Source organism: Pan paniscus, chromosome 9 (genome assembly GCF_029289425.2).
Source record: "Pan paniscus chromosome 9, NHGRI_mPanPan1-v2.0_pri, whole genome shotgun sequence".
In the NCBI taxonomy this organism is placed as follows: Eukaryota; Metazoa; Chordata; class Mammalia; order Primates; family Hominidae; genus Pan; species Pan paniscus.
This window is the reverse complement of record NC_073258.2, coordinates 14,046,282-14,069,399: the sequence shown is the minus strand read 5'-3', so window position 1 is coordinate 14,069,399 and position 23,118 is coordinate 14,046,282. Positions and strand designations below refer to the sequence as shown.

At 44.2% G+C, this 23,118-nt stretch overlaps 1 protein-coding gene across 2 annotated transcripts in view; it reads left to right on the top strand.

Annotated features, from left to right (window-relative positions):
* The first annotated feature begins 480 nt into the window (after window positions 1-480).
* Window positions 481-23,118, top strand: part of GALNT18 (polypeptide N-acetylgalactosaminyltransferase 18) — a 350,566-nt gene continuing 327,928 nt past the window's right edge. The window contains exon 1 of one of the 2 annotated variants that reach the window (XM_003818167.5): window positions 481-1,191. In XM_003818167.5, coding sequence (XP_003818215.3) covers window positions 957-1,191 — 235 coding nt within the window. In that variant the 5' untranslated portion in view covers window positions 481-956. The remainder of the gene's footprint in view (window positions 1,192-23,118) is intronic. The other variant, XM_008971424.4, reaches the window with a different exon arrangement.

Below are 23,118 nucleotides of genomic sequence, written 5' to 3'. Positions count from 1 at the left end.
TGAAGGGCAGAGGGCAGGGTGGAGGCCCAAGTGAGGCCAAGGAAGGAGTGGATGCCGCTGGGGCTGGCACTTCCTTGGCTTCTCAGCGTCCTGGCAACCAAGAAAAGATTCCAGGAGTCGACTGGTGGCACCAATGCGAGAAGCCCCGGGCGGATGAAAGAAGCTGACCCGTGCGACCCACCCCCTCCTCCACAAAACCAGGAGATTCCTGCCCAAGAGCAAGAGATGGAATTCCCCTAACGGAGGAAGCTGCCGACCTAAGGGCTGGGACTCGCAGCGCGCCCTCTCCGGGAGCTTCAGGTCTGGGGCAGCCTGTGCAGGCGCGGGTGGAGGCCCGGGAGCGTCCCTGGGGGCGGGAGCCAGGGGCGGCCAGCAGGTGGGGCCTGGGAGCTGGACTCCGCCCCCCGCTCCCTCCCCGTTGGTCCGCTGCCGCTCAGCACCGGCCCCTCTCCCGAGCCGGAGCGCGATTGGTGGCAGCGCTTGTCGCTCGGAGGGGGCCGGGCCGCTCTGCTTCGCGGCTCTCCCCGCCGCCGCTGCCGCTGCCGCGGTTCTCCTAGCAGCGCGGGCCGGTCGGACCGCCAAGGCAGCCGGCGCTGGCGATGGGAAGCGGCGTGGCCGCCGACACAGGCAGTGGCAAAGTTTCCCAGACGTACACATCTGGACGCGCGGCTGCCGGCTACCCGTGACCCCTCTAGGAAGGGTTCAGGGATTTTTAATTTGGAAAAAAATCCACCTGGTTTCCTTTGTCAAGGTCTCTCCGGGTGGCCAGCGGCAGGAGCTGCAAACTTGGGCACGGCGGCTACACCGGCAGGGGACCGGGCTTTGGAGAACCTCGGGACTCAGGTGCTGAGGTGCCCAGCGGCTCCGGACGTGCTACGGGGTGCGAGCGCGGGGGAGTTCGGGGCGCACGACAAGGAAGGGCCCCCGGGAGCTCTATATGGAGGAAGGAGCCCAGAATGGTGTGCACCAGGAAGACCAAAACTTTGGTGTCCACTTGCGTGATCCTGAGCGGCATGACTAACATCATCTGCCTGCTCTACGTGGGCTGGGTCACCAACTACATCGCCAGCGTGTATGTGCGGGGGCAGGAGCCGGCGCCCGACAAGAAGCTGGAGGAAGACAAAGGGGACACTCTGAAGATTATTGAGCGGCTGGACCACCTGGAGAATGTCATCAAGCAGCACATTCAAGGTACGGGCGCCCCGGAAACTTGGGTCGCCCATGAGGCCCGGGAGTGCCCCGCGCGGCGCGGGGTGCGCTGGGGCTGGTGCGCATCAACTCAGCCACGGCGGGGCTCTGGGGCCGCAGATGCGTGGTAGTCGTGGGGCCTGCGTGTGAGCTCCGGCCTGCGTTCGGGACCCTCTGCGGCCGTGCGCGCTTCCCCGGGGCACACGTGTGTGCGCAGGGCTGCACGAGCGGATGTGTGCAGCTAGCTGGCGGTATGGGGGCGCGCTGCGCACGTGTCCAAATGTGCGTGTGACTCTGGGCTGGTTGCTCGCGGGCTCTCGGGATCGCACACAAGTCCGGCTCAGAGTGTGTGTGCATGTGAATGTCTGTGTGTGTACAAGAGGGAACGCGCGGGCAAACGAGCTTTTTTGGCCACTGTAGGCGTCAGGCGAGATGCCCGCGCGGCGGCCCTGACTATTGGCAGTTAAGACCCGCAGGCTGCCGGACAAGCGAGGCTAGGAAAATTGTGTTGTATCAGCCCCAGCCCCAGTCTTGCTGTGATCCCGTTGGTAGGCGATAGGGAATGCAAGGAGCCCTCTGTGGTTGGAAAGCCGCTTGAACCTATAGCAGTCCCTACCCCCACCACAGCCCGCGGGTCCAGGACCCTCTCCAGGAGCAGGTGTCAACGCCGGGAAGTAGTGCTGGAGTCTCTGTCCACTGTGGTGATGACTCCGCCCAAGACTGGAAGAACACGCCCTGGGTTGCGCCTTCCCCGCGGAGCCGCCCGGGACCGGGACCGGGCCGATCCCTACTGTAGCTCCACTCTCAGGCCCTGGGAGCAGCCGGGGCTGAGCAGACAGACCTACCTGGGTTGGGTCTGAAGTGTAAGGTTACGCTGGTTGGGTGCGCTCCAGACCAGCGCGGGGGTCCAAAGGGAGGGTGGGGGTTGCAGGGCGCTCTCCCGAGGCGACCTGGTCAATGAGCTGTCATGGGAGGGAATGGAGTTCCGGGCGCCAGGAGCACTGGTGCCGGGTGTGCACACACACACACACACGCGGGCGCTCACGTCCACACTTCTTCGCCTCCCCGCGCCCCCTGCTTTCTTCCAGGTGTGTGAGCTTCTTAAGGGCAGGGCCGAGCTTGGTTCCCCTGTAAACCTAGCAGGCCCACCAGGCTCAGGGGCCAGTGCATGGCAGACCTTGGCAAAATCGAATTGAACTGAAGGCTTACCCCCCATCCCCCCGCCAGGAGCACTCCCTTTTGTTTACACGTGGATGTCTGAATTCCAATCCTTGCACCTGCTGCTCTTGCCAGAGTAGAGATGGCTCCTCCGTCTGAATTTGGTGTTTCCCCAGGTGTCCAGAATAATTCCTTCCCAGGAGGGGAAGGTTCAGGGAGGTTCAGGTGAGTGCAGGAGAGGCATCCACATCCATAGTGCTTCCTGACTAATGACTTCAAAACAAGCCCATGGCTTCGGCACCTTCCCAGAAAAGAGGGACATTGACAGCTTCTTCTTCAGACCTGCCTCTGCCTCTCAACCTGGCACTGGGCTTGAAAACCAATTTATCTATCTGTGGGTGCCAGTTGCTGTTATTTCTTACGTGTCCTTTTCCATCCCATAGGTCTTGATTGACTATTAATCAGCAATAGAAGTACAGTGTTTCCCCCAGGGTGATTCAGAATGTTCCCCAGGAGACACAAAGCCATGCCTTACTTTGACATTTCTAGTTTGCCGATAGATTTTGAGATTTTCATTCACAGATTCTGTGTGTGTGTGTGTTCCTGGAAAATGATTCTCTTGTGCTTTTCTTTCTGGTCAGGCAGGAGGTGAGCAAGGTACTGCTTTAGGGATGCTTTCAGGGGATGCCATTAACCCCTGAGCCTGTAACGGAGTGGGTGCCTGTCATGTGGAATGTGGACCATGTCACATGATTTCTAAGGTTCCACATGGAAAAGCATGATGTTGAAGTTGAAAGGAAGCATTGTGATTTTTCTCCCCGGAAACTTTATAACTATGTGTTTGTTGTTCAGCACTTTCAAATCTATACCTGAAAAATTGGAGAAGATAGGTTAAAAAAATAGGAGGCAGGGTCCCTAAAACACGTGTTGTTCCACTTGTACACGTGCAATGGCCCCTGTGGGTATTCAGAAATAACCACAATCTCGACAGAGGGCCAAAGCTGCCACCTATAGGAAGGTAGGGAAGGGTCAGTGACTTGGAAAGACTGGAAATGAGGCAGGCAGGGGCAGAGGTTACCAGGTTGGCTGTGCCATGATGGTGTAGCAATGACCAACAGTTCCCTTTGCCACGCTGGGGCCATCCTGAGCTGAGATTTAGGAAACAGAGGTAAAGGGCCTATAAAATTTGGGGCTGGTCAAGTGCAGCTCTCTGAAGGCAGAGGGTGGTAAAGGACAATAAGATCAAGCTCTTGTGCTTGATGGTACAAGCTGTTTATGTGTAACCCACTGTCAAGTTCCCTCTAGTCAGCATACCCCTTTGAACAATCCAGTTTACTTTGCTGCACTGGAGGGAATAAGCGGTAATAATAATAAGAGCTAAAATAACATAGCACCTAGGATATGTCAGGCCCTATTCTAAACACTTTACATATATTGACTTATTTAATCTTCACAACCTTATGAAGTAGGTAATATTCGCTCCATTTTACAGATATGGAAACTGAGGCAGGGAGAGGGTATATGATTTGTCCAGGGTCACACACTGGTATATGGTAGTATAGGGATGTAAGCTCAGCTAGTGTGGCTTCAGAAGTCTAAATTCTTACCCACGTACTAAACTGTCTCCCAGGAGGGCCCCAGGGTCCCTTGGAGTCTGTTGACAGTGGTGGAAGTGGGTGTCAGAGGATGGCTGAGGGGTGAGGGAGTCAGCAGCCTTCCCACTTGGAAACTCCATAGATAAACTCAGGTTTTGCTTTGTTTCATGCCAAGAGGCAGAGGTTCCAGTCCTTTAACTAATGTTTACTGAACATGCAGGACAGTCCCTGGCACATTCTACAGAAAGTAGGTGTGGGGTGGAAGCGTGGATGAATGGATGAGTGCTGATGCCTATGGCCACGTTGGTCATTAATGAAAGTGTTACCACTCTCCAAAAAAGGTGTTTTGCTTTGGAGTCTTGTCCAGGCTCCTCTTTTTGTTAGAAGGAAAGTCTCCTGGAAGCTGCAAATGTCACAAAATGTTCTGCAGGATGTTCCATAGGACTTGCAATTAGAAGAGGCTTTGGAGCATCACCCCAGAGGTCTGTTCTAGTCATGACTGAAAAGTTTATTTTCGTCTTGGGAGTTGCAGTGATATTTCCTTTTAATTTGTTTTCTGATTGAATGATTTAATTAGATGGTGTTTGGGAATCTCTTGGGAATGTAAATTGCAGTTTTGAGAAGTTTTTTGACCAAATAGACGTTAAATGAGAGGGTGGATAACTTATGAGTTTTTTAAAAAAGCATCCTGGGGGTTTAGAAACACAAAGTAAGTGTTAGTAAGGGTCAGGTTCCCTCCATCTTAGGAGCAGAAAGATCTGATGGCTTGACACGGTGAGGCGGGTGAAGCAAGAATCTGCTAAAGGAGTTCTCAGTGTTGGAGAGTGCAGGAAATGGAAATGTTGATTCAGTTCTTATTTTGGAAATTCAGTAAAAATAAAGATAGCTTTCTTCTTTTCTTAGTAGCTTTCTGAATATGGAAAAGAATGTGCCAATGTTTAAGAAAATATTTAAAAATGCATAAAATTGCCCATAATTCATTCTACCCTAAAAATCAGTTTGCATTTTGAGCATTTCCTTCTGGATTTGTTCATTTGCCTCCATATTTCAAAATGAAGGTGTAGTCATGATTTACATGTAATTTTATATTCTGCTTTGTTCACTTTCTTTTTGTTAACGAAGCACTATTTTTTCCATATTTGCTACATAGTTTATTGGTTTAACATTTATCTATTGGAGACCTAATGTGTGCCAGACACTGCACTGAGAAAGTGATTACAGTGGTGAACTGTATACTAGAGACACTCTACAAGAGTAAGGGCACTCTTGGTCCTTGTCATAGCGGACTTGTTTTCAAAGGACAAAGAATCCCTTTTAGTCAACGTGGTCAGGGCTTGAGTTAGTTAATAGAAAAATTGGTTAAAGAGGAGAGTACAACAAAATATTACATACATACAATTAAATATTTTTATTTTAATGTTATCCAAAATGTACATTCATTTGCTAGACTTTTGATATCAGGCCAAAGTTTTGTCTTTGGGATGCATCTGCCAATTGGCGTTCTGTTCATCTTCCTTGCACAAACCACTCCCATAATATCCCGTTTACAAAGTTTGATTTCTAGTTCTGTTTTCTTTAAAATTCATTGGAAACTTAAAGGTGCTTATGAAGCAGTCTCAGTGTAGTAGCCTAAATTGTTACGATTTTTGTCTGATCTTTTGCAATGGTTTTGCTCACATGTAATTTGATTGCTATTCTTTAACTGACTACCCTTTATAAAGCCTTTGCAAAGCACTTAGAACTTAAAGTAATTTTCTTAGAAACAGCACTCATCTTTTTAGCAGTCATATTTCATTGGTTTATATAATACGTGATTAGGTTATGCCGTTACAGTGACAAGTACAAATAGTGTAAACATGTTTGAGAACAAACCCAGTGGACCACTGGTAAGTGTAAAACTCAACTATTTGCAGGAGCTGTGGGCAGCGGTACTAGAGACAAATAGGGTTTGTTACAGAGGGAATGGCAAGCATAGTTAATCTGGAGAATTGATTAAATGGAGAGTTTCTAAAGAGAACTTTTACTGTATTTTTAATGACTGCATAGTATTCTGTCATCAGTATACCATTATTGATTCAACCACTTTCCTATTATTGGACATTTGTTTTGCTATTATAATTAGAGCAGAAATGAACATCTTCACCTCACTGTTTTTTGAATTATGTTTAAGGATGTCTTTCCAGAAGTGGGATTAGTACTGACTCAAAGAGTCTGAACATTTTTATGAAAGATTGTTTTTTCAAAAGGAAAGCCTTTCTTTACAGCCACCAACAGTGTATTATTGTACCAAAGTCATGGAGCCTGGCCAGCATTGGGTGTTATCATTCAAATTTTTCCGAGTAAATGTAATCCCTGTCAAATGCTCTATTCTTTTGATTTGTACTCCTTTGATTACTCTAGAACTTAATATCCTCCCCCACCCCTGGTATTTGTTTTATCTTGTGGGACTATTTGTGTCCTTGCTTATTGTTCTCTAAGACTATCAGTGTTTGGCCAGGCGTGGTGGCTCATACCTATGATCCCAGCACTTTAGGAGGCCAAGGTGGGAGGATCAATTGAGCCCAGGAGTTCAAGACCAACCTGGACAACATGGTGAGACCCCCATCTGTACAAAGAAAAAAAGAAGAAGAAGAAGAAAAAAAGACTATCAGTGTTTGTGATTTGTGTATTTTACAAATTTTTTTGATACATAAATATTTTGCCTGTATTATATGTTACATACATAATTTTAGTTTTACATAGATGCCTTAGGGCAGTGGTTTTCAAACTGTGTCCCCAGGAGACCTAAACTTGTAGAAGGTTTGATCTGGGGCCTGAGAATTAAAAGGGTTAAGTGGGGTCTCCCAGACTCTGCCTATAGGTGCTCCCTCCCCTCCCTGCAAACAACAAAACTCCACTGTCTTCTGTTTTCTATTTGGCATTCTATAAAATATTTCATTTTATAAAAAGTTCTACTTCTTTAAAAAAAAAGTTGAAAATAACTGTTTCAGGAAAAGGGGAAAGATCAGACTGTTACATTTTTGTGAGGGATGATGGTGGTATAAACAAATTCAGGAGAGTAAATAAATCTAAAAAGAAATTGAATTCCTGGGTGGTGTTCTTGAAACATCTATTTACCCTTCTGAATACCATGATTAATAATGTATTACATTATGTGACTAATTTCTAAATCCATTATCTTACTTCATTGAGTCAAGATCATCCCAACAATGGAGAAATGGGTTATTAACTGCATTTTGTTTCCTGAAAGTTTATTAGTCATATTATGTGCATATTAATGTATACCAGGTCAGTAACAGCAGGTTGTTCGCCATGACTACAAATCATTTATGGTTGCTAAGAATCAGCAGATGTCCTGAGCTTGGATGTTATTCTGTCTCCTATAGCTTATGGATGTTACTTAGAATTGGCTCGTGTTCTTCTCATCTGATCTTTGACTTGGCAGCGTTTGTGAAGAAGAGGATATGATGTTTGCTGAGTGCTTGGAGTTTATTTGAGGAAAGGGTGTCATTTAAATAGTAAAGCTATTTGTCCTCTGGAATGAACTGTTGCATGTGAAATTATATTAGTAACAGTGATTGACATTTTGAGAGAGTTCAATAGCAGGACTTAGGAGTTGAGCCTAATTACCTTTGTTAATAGTTCAGAACCACAGCTTTATGAAGAAGAAAAGCCTTGCCAAAGGACACAACTTTTCCCCATGACCAAAGAATCTTCATTTTTAGCCAGAAGTGTGTAGGCTGTAAAATAAATGAATTCCACATTCTTTCCCACTCACTTGACATAAATTGTTATTTGCCCTTGATAAGTAGGTTGGTGGAGAATCTCAAGGAGAATTCAGAATGAAAAGTGTCAGAGAGCCACGTCTGGTTTTGTCATTTATGAGGGCCTTGAAGGTCAGCTTTAATCACTTGGGTTAGGCTGGCCTATGTTTTCCCAAAGGTATTTATGAGATTCAGAGTCACAAACAGGGTTACTCGAGCATCTTCATTACCATCGTATAGGATTTCTGACCTCACTTCACTTGAATAGCTGAATGTGCTTGATATGCTTGAATGTTTGTACCCTCCAAATCTCATGTTGAAATGTGGTCCCCAGTGTTTGAGGTGGGGCCTAGTGGGAGGTGTTTGTGTGAATGGCTTGGTGCTGTCTTCCTGGTAATGAATGAGTTCTTGCTGTATTTGTTCATTCAAGAGCTGGTTGTTTAAAGAGCCTTGCTGCTCCTCCTCCCTCCTCCTCCTCCTCCTCCTCCTCCTCCTCTTCTTCTCTCTCTCTCGCCTCTCTCTCTCACCCCTCTCTCACTATGTCACATACCTGCTTCCCTGTTACTTTCTGCTGTGATTGTAAGCTTCCTGAAGTCTCCCCAGGAGCCTAGCAGATGCTGGACTTTGAAAAGCTTGCAGAACTATGAGCCAAATTATAAATTTATAATTTTATAAATTACCAAGCCTCAGGTACTCCTTTATAGCAATGCAAAATGGACTAATACAAAGCTATTGTCTTAATTTGGGTCTTGAGGGTCTCCTTTGGTTTGTGGCAGAAAGCCAAGCTTGGCTTTTTGTTAGCTGGGTTCTATCTAGGAGATGGGGACAGACAGGCTGCCCTGTGGAGAAGCACATTGCCGAGCAGTCCAGCTGGAGGTAATGTTACACAGAAAGTTCCTGGAGGAAAAACCTGGCTGAATGTGAGTGATAAATGTAACCAGAAGGCAGCGTGGTGGGCTTTGGGGAGAGATGGAATTATGCATGAAGCGAAAGGGCAGAAGCCATACAGGTTGGATGACACTCAAGTCAGGAGCAAGAGGCAGAGTGACTGAGGTCCACTGGTGGCTAAGCCACCATCAGTGAATGGTGGGCCATGCTGTTTATGCTGGCCTGGAATGTCTCTTGAAGGGTGGAGCTTCTGCCTTGGATTTGGCAGGGATGTGGTCATTTCATGGCTCCTACAATTGTTATTGAATCTCACTTGCCTTTGGGGTTAGAGTCAGCTCCATCTGTAATGCAATTCTTGAGCCCAGGGGTCCTTGATGTTTCCCCCTTCCTCACACATATGCCTACATACAAGGCATGTGCCCTAGGGCAGGGTTAGGAGGATGCACCTCCTAACACATTGCATTCGTTCTTACTCCACCCTTTATTTTCCTACTTGAGAAAGCATATTAGTATGCAAGGGAATGTAACAACCTTGAAATCCCTTTAATTTATTAGAGTTAAAGCTAATCATTCATAAGCTTTGGTACTTAAATTATTGTTACTCACTAATTACCTCACAACTGTTCCAGAGCACGGTATGTTGTGGCAGTGATTGGGAATGACTGCTGTTCTGGAATCTTCTCTGTGGATCTGTGTACCTTTTATAGACCCCTGTTGTTCCAGTGCAGCCAACTGGAACTTTAAGCAAAAGGATTCCTGGTTATATGAACACTTAAGCTTTGGTGGTTTTTCTGACTACACAAGTATGGATTAAAATATGTTGCTAGACAGTTCATCCCAGTGGGGATGCAGTTCTGAGATGTAGTTCTCTTTCACTGCCTGACATTCAATTTCAGTTTTTGGAAGGTTTATTTTTGGGAGATGAAGCTGTCCTTAATGATGCTAGTGGAAACCCCTGAGTGTCCAGCCACAATAAACATTCAGTGGCTTCCCTTATGGAGCCACTGCTAAAATGGTTTTAGAACCAACAGGCATACTTTGCTGGGCTACTTTCCATTGCCACCATCCTTTAAGAGCTCACAGAAATACAGTGTTTGGGAAGATCCAGAGAAGTGGCATCTGCACTCTTCACCTTGGGACAGGTGAGAACAATGAAAAATGATGCCTACAAGGAGGCTTGTGGCCAGTTCTTTAGCATGAATAGGTTCATTCTACGAATGCACTGAGTTTAAGTCTCAGAGCAGAGTTCTCTGATTAAGATTGTTGAGTGCTGCATCTTAACAAGCTCTGGTGCTTTGTTGGGCTTCACCAGTCTGACTTGTGCATCCATCTCTGTCCCCTGGGAACTTGGAGTTAAAGGCCATTGAGATCCCAGAGGAGCAGGAAGGTAATTCAGGGACTCTGGCAAGACAGGATTCGAAACTTGGCTTAATAAATGTTGTGCTAGTGGCATCTGGGGATTTAGGAGAACAGTACCAAAATTGCTTAGGCCAATGGATATGAGAGTTAGAAAGCTAAGGAGAGATTTGAAGCGACAAATGAGAATCCTAGCTAAACCCTTGATTTATTTTAAGAGCAACAGGCATATAGAGAATTAAAGATTGATTGTATCAAGGGAATGGAGGAAGAGAGCTACAGTACTCTAGCAGGTCAGGGACTGGCCCAGGTGCTGCCCAGGCATGATTACTTATTTATTTATTTCAATAAACAAACAAAATTGTAATTTTTAAAATTAGTGATTCCTTTTCATCTTCACAACATGGTAAGGTTACCTTTTTTCTTACCTTTTTAGAGGTAAGAAAATGAAGACTTAGAGTTTGTTCAAGGTAGGTCACAGGGCTGATGGGTGGTAGAGCCAAGAAGGGAAACTGGCTACAAAACCAATGCTCTCTACAGAATAGGAAGGAGGATGAATGTTTCTCGTAGAGAGGAATGGGAGATCATCTTATCAAACATGGTGTTTGAGTGTAAGCTCAGAGGCCTCAGGTCAAATGGGAGGCCAGGCAGGGGCTTGGTTTACATTTGTGTCTACAAGGAACCTGGAGGGTAGGGTGGGCAGCAGTAGAAGGCCCTGGTCTGGAAGGGTGAGGGAGCAGCCACCACAAAGCTGTGGACAGCCTTTTCTCGTAGGTCACTGTGGGGCCTCCAGGAACTGGTCCTTGTCAAAAAAGCGGAGTGTTCCAGCTGCAGACTAGAGCTCTTTCAGATTCATTGTGACTTCTGAGCACCCAAAGTGTCCCAGGCACCGGGCTGAGTGCTTTCCTGTGCCCTGGCATAGTCACGTGTCTTTCAGGGTGACCAGCTTATCCTGATGTGCCTCACACTTTCCCTGTTTTAAAACTGAAAGTCCCAGGTCCAGGGAAGCACCCAATTCCCTGGGCAAGCCTGGATGGTTGGTCATCTGAGGCTTCTCACAGTGGTGAATTCTCTGTTCCATGATAACTCCTAGCACCGGGGTAAAAATAGCCTTTCTGATGGTGCCGCATCCGGTCTTTGCTCTCTGCTCTTGAACGCTGACTTGCTTGAAGGTTACAAAGAAGAAGGTGAGGGTCCACAGCCCCTTCCCCATTTTCCTTGCCCACACAGGCTGCCTCCTCTCTTTTTTGTTATTCCTTCCGCTTTGGCATTCTCTGGTTTTCAAGTGTCTGAGCCTCTCAGGATTTGGAAAGGAAGAAACAATTGCTGTAAAGGAAAGCTCTAATAAAGTGGTTTGGGCACAAAACATCAGCAGCTGTTTATTTGCCCAAAACAGTAGGAGTCCATATTAATAACCTTGTGAGTTATATGCTGGGAAGTTAAAAGTAAGCAAAAATCTTACTTGAGACCCACAAATGTAACTTTATTCCTTTATTGAACTAATCTCTCTTCCTGTTTATGCTGGTGACATTTTCTATTATCCAAGTGGAAGACCATTTTTGATCTTCCATTACAGATTTATTTAGCTGTGCCTTGGTTAGCATCCCAAGGCAGAGGGGTTTTCTGGTTTCTCTATTGCAGTTATAATGCTTTGTGTTTATACGGTTCATGCCTCAAAGGATTTCAACAAGCGGGACAGGCTTTGTCTAGTTAATCATCATATTTCCCTGATGGGAGAGAAGGAGCTGCAGAGGAAGGGAGGGTCTTGAGAAGGCTTCAGACCTGTCAGTTCATGGGCTTGGAGAAGTGAGTCTTTTAACATTTTGGTTTCTTCCACTTCTAAATCTCATTTTTAATAATAAATGGATCCTCTGATTTGCATTAGTTTCTAAGAGTAAATGGAGGAAGGTATAACGTGGGAATTATGACATAGAATGTCCAACTCAATAATTGGGCCAGGCCTTTTATTTTATTTTATGAGAACCTGGGGATTTATATTAGAAGAAGAATCCAATGGAAAGTGCATAGAAGAGATCAATCAATCAAGAATGGGAAAAAAAAACCAGTGAGGAAGGACTATAGAAAAATAGGTCTGAATTCATCCGGAGAAGAAATGGGAAGAGGAAGAGAATTAATGTTTGCTGAGCACCTGTGATGTGCTAAATACTTTACACCTGTCACCTCACCCTAACCGCATAAGCAGGCCTGTAGGATGGTGTTATTATCCCCATTTCACAGATGAAGAAATTGAGGCTTAGTGACTGTAATGAGCTTATCCCAGGTTCAGCTGCTAGTAACAGATAAAAGCCCATTACCACTCTTAAGATCCTTAGCAAGGGGCTAAGGGCCCTCTTGTTTTTCTGCTCCAATAATGTTGATCAAGAGAAAATAGGCTCAATCCTTTCTTTTAGCAGAAACGTTGAGACTGGAAGAAAACTTTTTGAGAGTTGTGAAGCCCTGAGGTGGGTTACCAAGTGATTATTTTGGCAGCCTCCTTTCCTGGAGAGGCAGGAAGACTATGCCAGGAGCTGACCTGGGCTCAGCTCTCTGGAAGACTGAGAGAAACTCTAGGTATGGCATTTTGCAGCCAGCTGCATCATGTTTTCCCCCAGGAGCAGGCTTAGCATGAACAAGATCATCTCCTCCACTCACTCAGGCCATAGCTTTATTTTGGGGGTCCTCTAGGCTCAGGGCATGGGGTGGGGTAGGGGACCACAAAAGGGGGACTGGTCTACACAAAGTCAATAGCAGACATGGCCAGCCCTTCCAGGAACTTCCCATTTAATTGAGGGAATGGAATATTTGGAGTTAAATGTATGAAATGGTGGGCCCCTAGCTATGTGGGCAGTTGTAGGAGGTGGACACCAAGGCTGGCATTGTTTATTGTGGTGTGGGAATGGGAGGAAATAAAACCACCATGAGGAGTTGGGAGAAATTACAGATGTGCTTCCAAGTTCCCACTCTCCTCAGTGTTGCCTGGAAGTTTGACAGTGACCTGGGGTGTACCGCTGCCTTCTTTTGGTATGTGCTCAGATTCTTCCCCTCCTTCACTGAACAAGCGTTTATTGAGCACCTGCGCTGGGGATGTATCAGTGGAATCAGGGCAAAAATACGAGGGACTGCAATTAAATGAGGAGGTGGTCAGGGGCTCTGCTATAAGCAAAGACTTGAGGAAGGTGAGGTGTGCGCCTTGGGTATCTTAGAGGAAGAGAGTGCCAGGCGGAGGGAACAGCCAGTGCAAAGCCCCTGTGGCAGGAGTGTGCCTGAAGTGTTTGAGAAACAGTGGCCAGTGCGGCTAGAGCAGGGTGATGGTGGGAAAAGGGGGTAGGGGAAGAAGCCAGAGAGGGGCGGGTTGAGAAGCTGGTTGTGCAGCCTCAAAAGCCACTGCAGATGGAATGCTCTGGAAGGACTGGGGAGCTACCAGAGGGGGTGAGCAGAGAGGCATCAATGCAGGCTGTTCTGTGGCTAATTCCTGGGTACTTCTCTTGGGCTTGGCATTGTGCCAGGTATGGTGGAAAATGATAAAAAACATGCGACACGCTCCTTTTCTTTGAAGAGCTCATAATTGGGCTGAGAAGACAAAACAAGAAACAGTTAAGGATCTTTTGCAAGCTAACTCATGTAATGAGGGTTAAAATTGAATTCCAGAAGAGCGAATTGTCAGAATAGACTTCATGGAGGAATAGGGACTAATGACACATCTTTGAAGAATGAGGAGGATTTAAGGGAGTGGAGTAAGAAAGATTTGGAGAGGGCAAGTTTAGTTATGAAATAAAACCAACAATTACCTTCAAGAGGGAAGCCTGAGCGTCTCAGTGAGTGTGGTGGAAGAGAGTGTGCAGGCACTCATGAGAATCAGTGCTGCTATTTACAGTTTGGGTGACCTTGGGCAAGTCTCTTCACTTGCAGTGCCTCAGTTTCCCCAAGCATAGAAATGAAGACAATCGGCCAGGTGCTGTGGCTCACGCCTGTAATCCCAGTACTTTGGGAGGCCGAGACGGGTGGATCATGAGGTCAGGAGTTTGAGACCAACCTGACCAACATGATGAAATCCTGTCTCTACTAAAAAAATACAAAAATTAGCTGGGCCTGGTGGCAGGCGCCTATAATCCTGGCTACTCAGGAGGCTGAGGCAGGAGAATTGCTTGAACCTGGGAGGCGGAGGTTGCAGTGAGCCGAGATTGCGCCATTGTACTCAAGCCTGGGCGACAGAGCAAGACTCTGTCTCAAAAAAAAAAAAAAAAAAAAAAAAAGACAGGCGAGCACCCCCACCCTGTGTATCAGGTAGGAGCTACCGGGGACAACATGTTCCCTTTTTCAGTCTTCCTTCATTCCCTCTTTCCTTCACCCTTGTTGAAGCTCACATAGAAAATACGGTCAGGAATATATTTTCTGGTTATAACACCTAGTATATCGGATTTAGCCCCATTTCATTGCAATTAGTTGGGACTTTCCCACGTAAGTCAAGCCTGAGATGGTCATAAGTTAGGCTCCAGGGGAGCCCAGACTAATGCTGGTCACATCTCAGCTGAGACATGTTGGAAGCTCTGCTCCAGGGCATCTTGGTGTCACTGACCGCTGCTCTGAAGTTCTGAGCCCTCCAGACTGGGGACCTGCCCTTGTTTGTGGAGAAATATTTGTTTTGTAAAACCTTTACAGATTTGTTTTGTAAAATCTTTTGTAGAAACTTGGCATTGCAGTGGGCAGCAGACAATGCCAGGAATGTGCTATGTTGGTTGAAACCTTGGCTGGTGGAAGAGTCATGCAGGGTACCTGGTTACCTGGTGGGTTAGTCTCATTTCCTAGCTCCTTGGTGGAGAGTGTCTTCTTGAGGAGAGATTTTTCCCTCTCTTCTAATTCAACTTTCAAACCAAATTGAAGCCACATCAGCCTATCTTCCTGCCAGGATGAATTTGATCTAACTCAGAGCAATGTGACTTATAATTTCAATTGCAGGCAGGAAGGTGTGATTTAAGACAATTGTCAGGAAGATTCAATTTAATCTTTTCTTTCTTCCCCCTCTACAAAATGTGCATTTTGTTGCATGATATAATTTTGATATACATTCTTTACAATTCAGAGATAGATGTAGTTCACACTGGGAAGGTACATTCCATACTTTTTTATAGCACTTATCTATTTAAAGTGTTTTAAAAAAAGATTTCTTTCTAATGATAGCAGAAAACTGAGGGATGGTTTTGCTTCTTTACTAGAGAGAATTGTAGCAAATCATTCTGAAACTTCCCAGGCAATAAACTATTTCTTGATTAACAGGGGTTATTTTGGTCACTTGTTAAGATACTCGTCTTAATGAAACAATAAAAATAATTATTTCATTTACCAAAATGGAGCAATTGTGAGTTTTGCTTATTTTTCAACAAGAGCCAGCTGTTTTTAGCAAAATAGGCATAAGTATTTTCGAGTTTGTAATTACTTTAGAAGCACAGAAAGTATGCATTGATTTTTGTAAACAGAAAATTAAATGTCTTCTTTCACTCTGGTCAATAGTGGAAACTTCTAGTATTGTGTTGCGCAGCTCAGTGCAGTTGCTTTCTCTTTCCTCATATATCAGCAAAGAAGGGTAAACCTTCCTACTTTTGCAGTTCTCACATCATATCCCACTGGTGAAGGCTCTTGTCTGAAGGCTCTCTAGTTAAAATCAGAACATGTTAGAGTTGCAAATAACATCAGCATCCTCACCCTCAAACTGTTTGCTGAAGGATCCAAGACCCAATGCAACTTGAGGACTACCCTGAGGAGCCTCTACTGGGTACTGGAGGCCCTGGATAGGGTCTAGGGATCCTGATTTGAAGTCTAGACAATTTTCCTCTACATCCAGTTACTTCCCTCAACTTCAGGAGAAACGTGTGCACCAGGAAGGAAAATCCTTACTTGTTTGTTCTCAGATGAAACCAGGTGCTTATGGGACAAAGAGGTGGGCAGCTTTTCAGGGTCTCCCTTGGATGGGATCTCCTCTCCCTGGCCTGCTGACCAGAGCCTGACTTCGGGTCCAACAGCTCCTAGTGATGCTGCCTCCGTATCTGGGAACAGAGCTTCTTCTCAGCCCCTCAAACCAGAGTGATGATTCGGATAGAGGAGGGGCAGATATTTTATGTCAAGGAGAGGAAAAAAGAGAGAAAATTCACATTTATCAGCCATGTACCAGATGTTTAGCACTGTTTAATCCACTTCATATTATTTAATCCTTAAAATAAGGCTGTGAGATAATTAGCCCCATTTTACAGATGAGAAAATCATACTGTCCTGTAATTATTAGTCTGCTTTTCTCATTAGACTGTGGGTTACTTAAAGGTGGAGACTGGGTCCGGTTTTTCCTGTTTTCCAGTTTGTCACACAGTGCCAGGTATACAGTAGGGGCTAGGTAGGAGTTTGCTGAGTAAACACATGAATAAATAAACCAGCTGCCTAAAACCTCTCAGTAAGAGGTGGTGCTAGGATTCACATCCAGACCTCTGGCTTTAAGACTTCCTGGAAGGGAAGCCCAGGGACAGAAGAGCTGGTTTTCATTCCGGCTTTGGGGATGGCTTCTGAGAGGCTGTTCTATGCTATGCTTTTGGGTCAGGGACAGGAACGCTCATGCTTCTGGGGTCTCTCTCATAGCCCCTCACAGCTGACACTACTGTGTCAAGATTTAATCAAAGGGAAGCTGAAGCTCAGTGGTGTGTGTGTGTGTGCATGAGCATGTGTGCAGTGTGCTTTCCACACTGAGCTCTCCCAGGGATCAGCTGGTGAGAGAAGCCTGAAGCCTTCAAGGGACCCTCGACGTCTTCATTTTAATAAAGCTGTCACTTGTGGTCACTTTCAAACTAAAACAATCTAGTGGGTGCAGAAGGTAAAAAGTAAACTGCACGAAAAGCAGAGAATAATGCCAGAAAAGATGCAGGTAAGCAGGGCATTTCTGCTTCAAGAGGGGAGACAGCATTGATGTCATTTTAATTGACACCTGAAGAGTCACTAGAAAGGAGAAAGCATAGCTTCATTTCCAAGAAAGGAAACAGAGTGCTTGTGACCCCAGAGGTAAAGGGAAGTTGGCCTCTGGCTTTCCCTCTGAAGCAGAAAGAGAGGGCCTCCTGTTCACCCCGAGGTCTGTGAGAACCTCAGAATGGACTCCACCACCTGTGTCTTCAGGGTGGCGGTGACTGGCGGCCTGGCAAGTTAGGACTTGCTGTTTCGCACTCAGGAGACAGGTGTCGGGAAAGGTCTGCAGTGAGGAGAGGGAGCTGAGAGAGGGCAACCCAGAGATCAGAAGAGGGTGTTTCTTGCTTGCCTGTGGAAATCCCTTGAGGAGATGGCCCACGTGTCAAGGTGGGCAGCCTGGAACTCCAAGTTATCTGCTGGCCACCTGGGGAATCACCCACCCATGAGTGTGGGTCTGAGTTTGGCACCACAGACCCTTCTCCACTTTCCCCAGACAGGAAACGGACACAGTAAAAGTTCCTCCTCAGACTCTGCCTGTCGGGACAGCACAGTCCATTAGCCGGAGCCTCAGACAACTATGATTTTTCTTTTCCTATTATTCTCTGATATTTTCAATTTGAAAAGAGTCATTTAGGCAGTAGGGTGGAAGAGGGCATAGTAGACATAGGGGAAAAATTGAAAATGTCATTTAAAAAGGACTATTCCATTCTTTTTTTTTTTTTTTTTTACCTCCGCAGACAGATGGCTGTCTCACTGGCCAGGAGCAATAGCCAGTGGGTCAACCGAGGAGAGCAGTGATTTTATTTTCCTTTTCATTTCAAACAGATTGTGTAGCCTTTGGGGTGTGGGGGACCAGTGGAATGAAGCTATGGGCCGGGAAACTAATTATGCCTCCCTGCATGGCTGAGCTAGTTAATACCAAACTGTCATTGAGGCTGATTCTTCCCTGGGGCAGAAAAGCTTCCCAAATTCCTTATCCCTTTCTCTTTGCCTTTTGGGTTTTGCCAGTTTGAGAAAACAGGAGCAAAATCCAGGAAGCTTCTCAAAGCTCTGAAATGGTGCTCTGCATTCTGGTTGCTAAGGCTGCATTCTGATCCACATCACCCTTCTCTCCGCCATGCACACTTGGTGCCAGGCGGGGTCTGGAGTCACTTGGACTTGCCTCAAATCCTGGTGCTGCCTCTTACTGGTGTTGCCAGAAGCTGCCTGGGTGTCTAGGGCTGGATGTAGATCGCTTGTCCACCCTGTCCTTCCCCACTCTCCAGCAGTGTGGGATCAGGAATGGGCTACCTGAATAGTGAGCCTGCCTCACTTCACTGATTCTGAAACTGAGACCCAGCTGTGTGGATGGCGTGGTCAGCACAGTGCCACTGATGGAGACCATGCACAACGAAGGAGAATAAGACATTCAATAATGCTCTTAATGGATTTTTAACTTACTAACCAAACCAACACAATCTTTGAAAAGTGGTATCTTAGTCTATTTGGGCTGCTATAACAAAGTACCGTAAACTGTGTGGTGTATTAATAACAGACACTTATTTCCTCACAGTTCTGGAGGCTGGGAAGTCCAAAATTAAGGCGCAGCAGATTCTATGTTTGGTGAGGGCCCAATTTCTTGCTCATAGATGGCACCTTTGTGTTTCACATGGTAGAATAGACAAAACAGCTTTCTGAGGTTCCTTTCATAAAAACAGTAATCCCATTCATGAGGGTCCACCCTCATGGCCTTATCACCTCCCAAAGCCCCTACCTCCTAATTCCATCAACTTAGGGGTTAGGATTTCAACATATGGATTTGGGGAAGGGATACAGACATTTAGATCACGGCAAGTGGTTACACATATATGCGTAAGACACATTTATTTATGATAGCAAATGTTATGCTTTGTAATAACTCTGACTTCAGTAATTTCTGTCCCCCTTTTCCCCTCTTGGGAGACCTTAGTCCATGGAGTCCCCAGCTAGCCAGATGTCTCAAATAACACTGGATCCAATAAAATCCATAGATCTTTTTAGGGAGAGAAAATGAGTTTTAAATATGGAATGGAAACATTTAAAAATATAGCCTTTGTGGCAACATGAAGATTATGAATATTCAGTTTGGACACAATCTCAAGCAATTAGGCAGATGCATATTTCCAGGGAGGGTATGTTGCTCTGATGGTTGAGGGGGTGGGTGCTGTGTATCATTTCAAAACTGGATTTCCTTGCAGACTTCAAAGTTTGATTTTAGGAAAATATGGGAATGAAGTCTCAGAGAAAGCCCTATACATTCCCCCACCTTTGGCAGGCCACACTCCCTTTGGCCACGTACATACAGTTAGGCTTTAGCTGAGAAATCTGCTCAGATCTAGAAAACTCTCTAGATTCTGAACGCTGAGGTGGTAACTGAGCCAGTGTTGGAGCAAAACAGTCTGTTTACAGCCTTGGAGGATGGTTCTTATGTGGCAACACTTAGTCTTGGCTGTTGGGTATTATTTGTTTACAGCCCAGTTTTCTCCATGTTGAATTCTCATTAGAAATAAATTGTCTTGGGAGAAGCACCAAACACAAATTGAAATAGTTGATGGGAAGACATAACTTAGAACTGCCTCCTTTCAAAGAAGACTTTGTACCAGCCAATAGTCCCTTTGAACTTTTTAGGATAACCAGAGTTTTTAGCAATTTAATATTCTCAGGTTATATGGGACAACCCAATTTTAAATATTCTGATCTATTTTCCCTAGAAACCATGTAAATGAATCATAAATTCTAGTATTTCCAAAGTTTACCACCCATTTTGACTCCTGTACCTGGAAGCAGCACAAAGCTCTTGCCAGACACACACCCTTATTTTTAATTCAGAAAATATGGTCAAAGTGAAGTAAACAGAGCACTGATCAATAGAGCCAGCTGTTCTCTAAATGATTCTCTCGTTTTTTGCAGTGCAAATCACAGGGGGTTAGGGAAGAACTGGAATGGCAGTGTGAGGAGCTCTGTGGGTCCTTTGCCCAGTGAAACAACATAACTGGTAAAAATTATTAAACAACACCCATCTAAAGTCCCTGGAAATTGCCCTGATGACATACATAAAATGAAGAAACACTTATTCAAGAAAATCTACTAAATTTTAGTAATAACAAGAGTCTGAGACATTTGAGCCATGATCCCCCTTCCTCCCCCAATTCCAGCTCAATAAAACAGAAGCTCTCCTCTGGACAGATATGGACAAGAAGATGGGGTGCTCCTTTCCCACAATTTCCACTCTAGGGCTATATTTTTCTCCCAGAAGGGCCAGGCCATCAGGATTTCTCATGTCTCCCAGCTCTGTGTTGCAGAGCATGGTTGAGTGGTCTGGGGCTGCCCCTACTTACAGGGCGGAAGCTTTACCCTGTGTTGAGAATACTAGGCCCTGATTGCCCCTATCCCTGGCTCACATGTAGGGTGGAGGTTTCATAACAGGAGAGACAATTCAAGAGGATCAGTGACTACCATCTCCACCCAGCACCCTACTCATACAGCAGGGATGTCACTCTGGGAGAAAGAATTAGGCTGCTATTCCTACTTACAACTCCAGAGCAGTGGTATAGATATTCTGCCCAGGGATAGGGGCAGGCTGTAGGAACACAGAGATTTGTAGCTTTTGACTTTATTTGGAATGGAGTATGAGGAGGTCCAAGCATAAAAGCAATTTCCGAGCATTTAAGAGGAGGTTAGTAGCTCCATAATAGCAACAAAACAAACAGAGTAGGCCAGCTAGACGACCTAGCACAGTAAGTTCTCCTATCAACACAGTAATGCTGTTGATAGGTTCTTAGAAATTGTGACTTTAAGCAAATCAGGCAGGTCCTCAAATAACGTCATTTCCTTCAATGTTGTTTTGTTATAACACTGATGAGAAAAAAACAGGTTTTGTTATATGTTATATTTTGCTTAAAGTCACAGTTTCCAAGAATCTATTGATGATGTTAAGTGAGGACTTACTGTAGTTTAACAGACATAATCAAAGAAAGAGACATTTCCTATGGTCAAAGAAAGCCTCAAAAACTGGCCTCAAAGAAAATCCCTGCCAAAAAAACCCCCAAACCCAAATTTAATTGGATCAGACTGTGGAGCAATTTATGCCTAAAGGCACCGTTGAAAATAATAGAGCAATCAGGTAGCAACTAGTGGAGGCTAACAGCTGGAGGTGAAACCAATCGGGCAGTCCAGCCAGAAATGTAACAGGGAGATAAGCAATAGAGACAGTTAAAAGGAGCTCTGCTAAAATCACTGTCATCCTAGGGGGTTCGATAGGGAGAATCAGGACATTGTGCACATGCCTAAGGTTTCACCTTCAAGAAGTAGTATTAGAGACTACACACTGTTGGGGGAAAAGGACTTCACTGAAGTAGCCCATCCAATGCGGTAAACAAGTAAACAAGTATATAGTGCAACAACAAGAAGTCCTTGGGTGGGGGATTAATCAGTATTCAAAGTGTCTAAAATATAGTATCTAAAATGTCTGGTTTTCAACAGAAATTTAAGAGACATCAAAGCAGATCATAGAAATTGTCTTTCAGGGGACCTGGATGTGAGACTTACCAGAAAAAGACAGCAAAGTAGCTATTATATATTTGTTCAAAGAACTAAAGGAAACTATGCTGAAAAAATTAAAGGCATCATGAAAATGTCTTACCAATAGGTAATACCAATAAAAAGATATAAGTTATGAAAATAGTTAAGTGGAAATTCGGGACTTGAAATGTTTAAGAAATGAAAAGAAAAAATCACTGGGGCACTTAAAAATATATTTGAGTTGGCAGAAGAAAGTATCAGCAAATTTGAAGATAGATCAATAGAGATTACTACATCTGAAAAAAAGAGAAAAAGAGAATGAATAAAAATATGCAGAGCTTTAGAAAAACGTGGAACACCATTAAATACAGCAATGTTAAGTTTAATGGGAATACTTGAATGAAAGAAGAAAGAAGCCAAAAAATATATGAAGAAATAATAGCCAAATACTCCCCAAATTTGAGAAAGAATATTAATCTTTATATCCAAGAAGCTCAACAAGGTTCGTATAGGATAAAAACAAAGCCACATCCAGACACATCATAGTTGAAATTTTGAAAGCTAAAGAGAGAGAAAATCTTGGAAGCAGTAACAGAAAGACCACTTATCACCTACAAGAGAATACTGATAAGATTAGCAGCTGAATTCTCATCAGAAACAATGAAGGATAAAAGGCAGTGGGATGATATATTCAAAGTGCTGAAAGAAAAAAAAAGTGAACCAAGAATCATTACACAGCAAAACTATTCTTCAAAAGAATAGTTGAAGACAAAATGAATACAAAATAAAGTCATTACCAGAAAAACAAAAACAGAATTTGTTGTTATCAGGTCCATCTTACAAGAAATACTACAGATTGTTCTTCAGGCTGAATGTGAGTCACACAGGACAGTAATTCAAATTCACAGAAGAGACAAAGAGCACCACTAAAGGTAATTATATAAGCCATTATGAAAAACAATGTATTTGTATATTTCTCCTCCTTTCTTCTCTTAACTGATTTAGAAAGGAATTGCATAAAAAATGCAAATTATTGTACTGCTGAGCTTATATAGAAATGTAATATATATTAACAGGAAGCACAAAAATATGGAGGAGGGAATAGAATTATATGGGACTAAATTTTCTATATTTCACTAGAATTAAGTAAATGGACTTGGATGAGTCAAGAGGTATATTGTAAGCTTCAGACCAACCACTAAGAAAATAACTCAAGAAGTAGAGTTAAAGATATTCTAAATGTTCTTATCACAAAAAAGATAAGTATGTGAGGTGATGAGTATGTTAACTTGATTGAATCACTTTACAATGTATTCATATATCAAAGCATCACATCATACACTGTAAATATATATAATTTTTATTGGTAAATTCTACTTTAGTAAAGCTGGGAAAAAAGAAATGTTAAAAATTATTAAGGAAAATATTGACTTAGTGCACAAGAAACTAAAGAAGGAAAGGAGGAACAAAAAGTATATGAGATATAGAAAACAAAAAGTAAAATTTCAGATATAAACCCAACTATATTAATATTAACATTAAATATGAATGGATTAAATGATCCAATTAGAATGTTGAGATAGTCAGATTGGATGAAAACACAAGATGCAACTACACACTGTCTACAGGAGACACACTTTTGATTCAAAGATATAAATAATTTGAAAGAGAAAGGATGAAGAAAGATACAC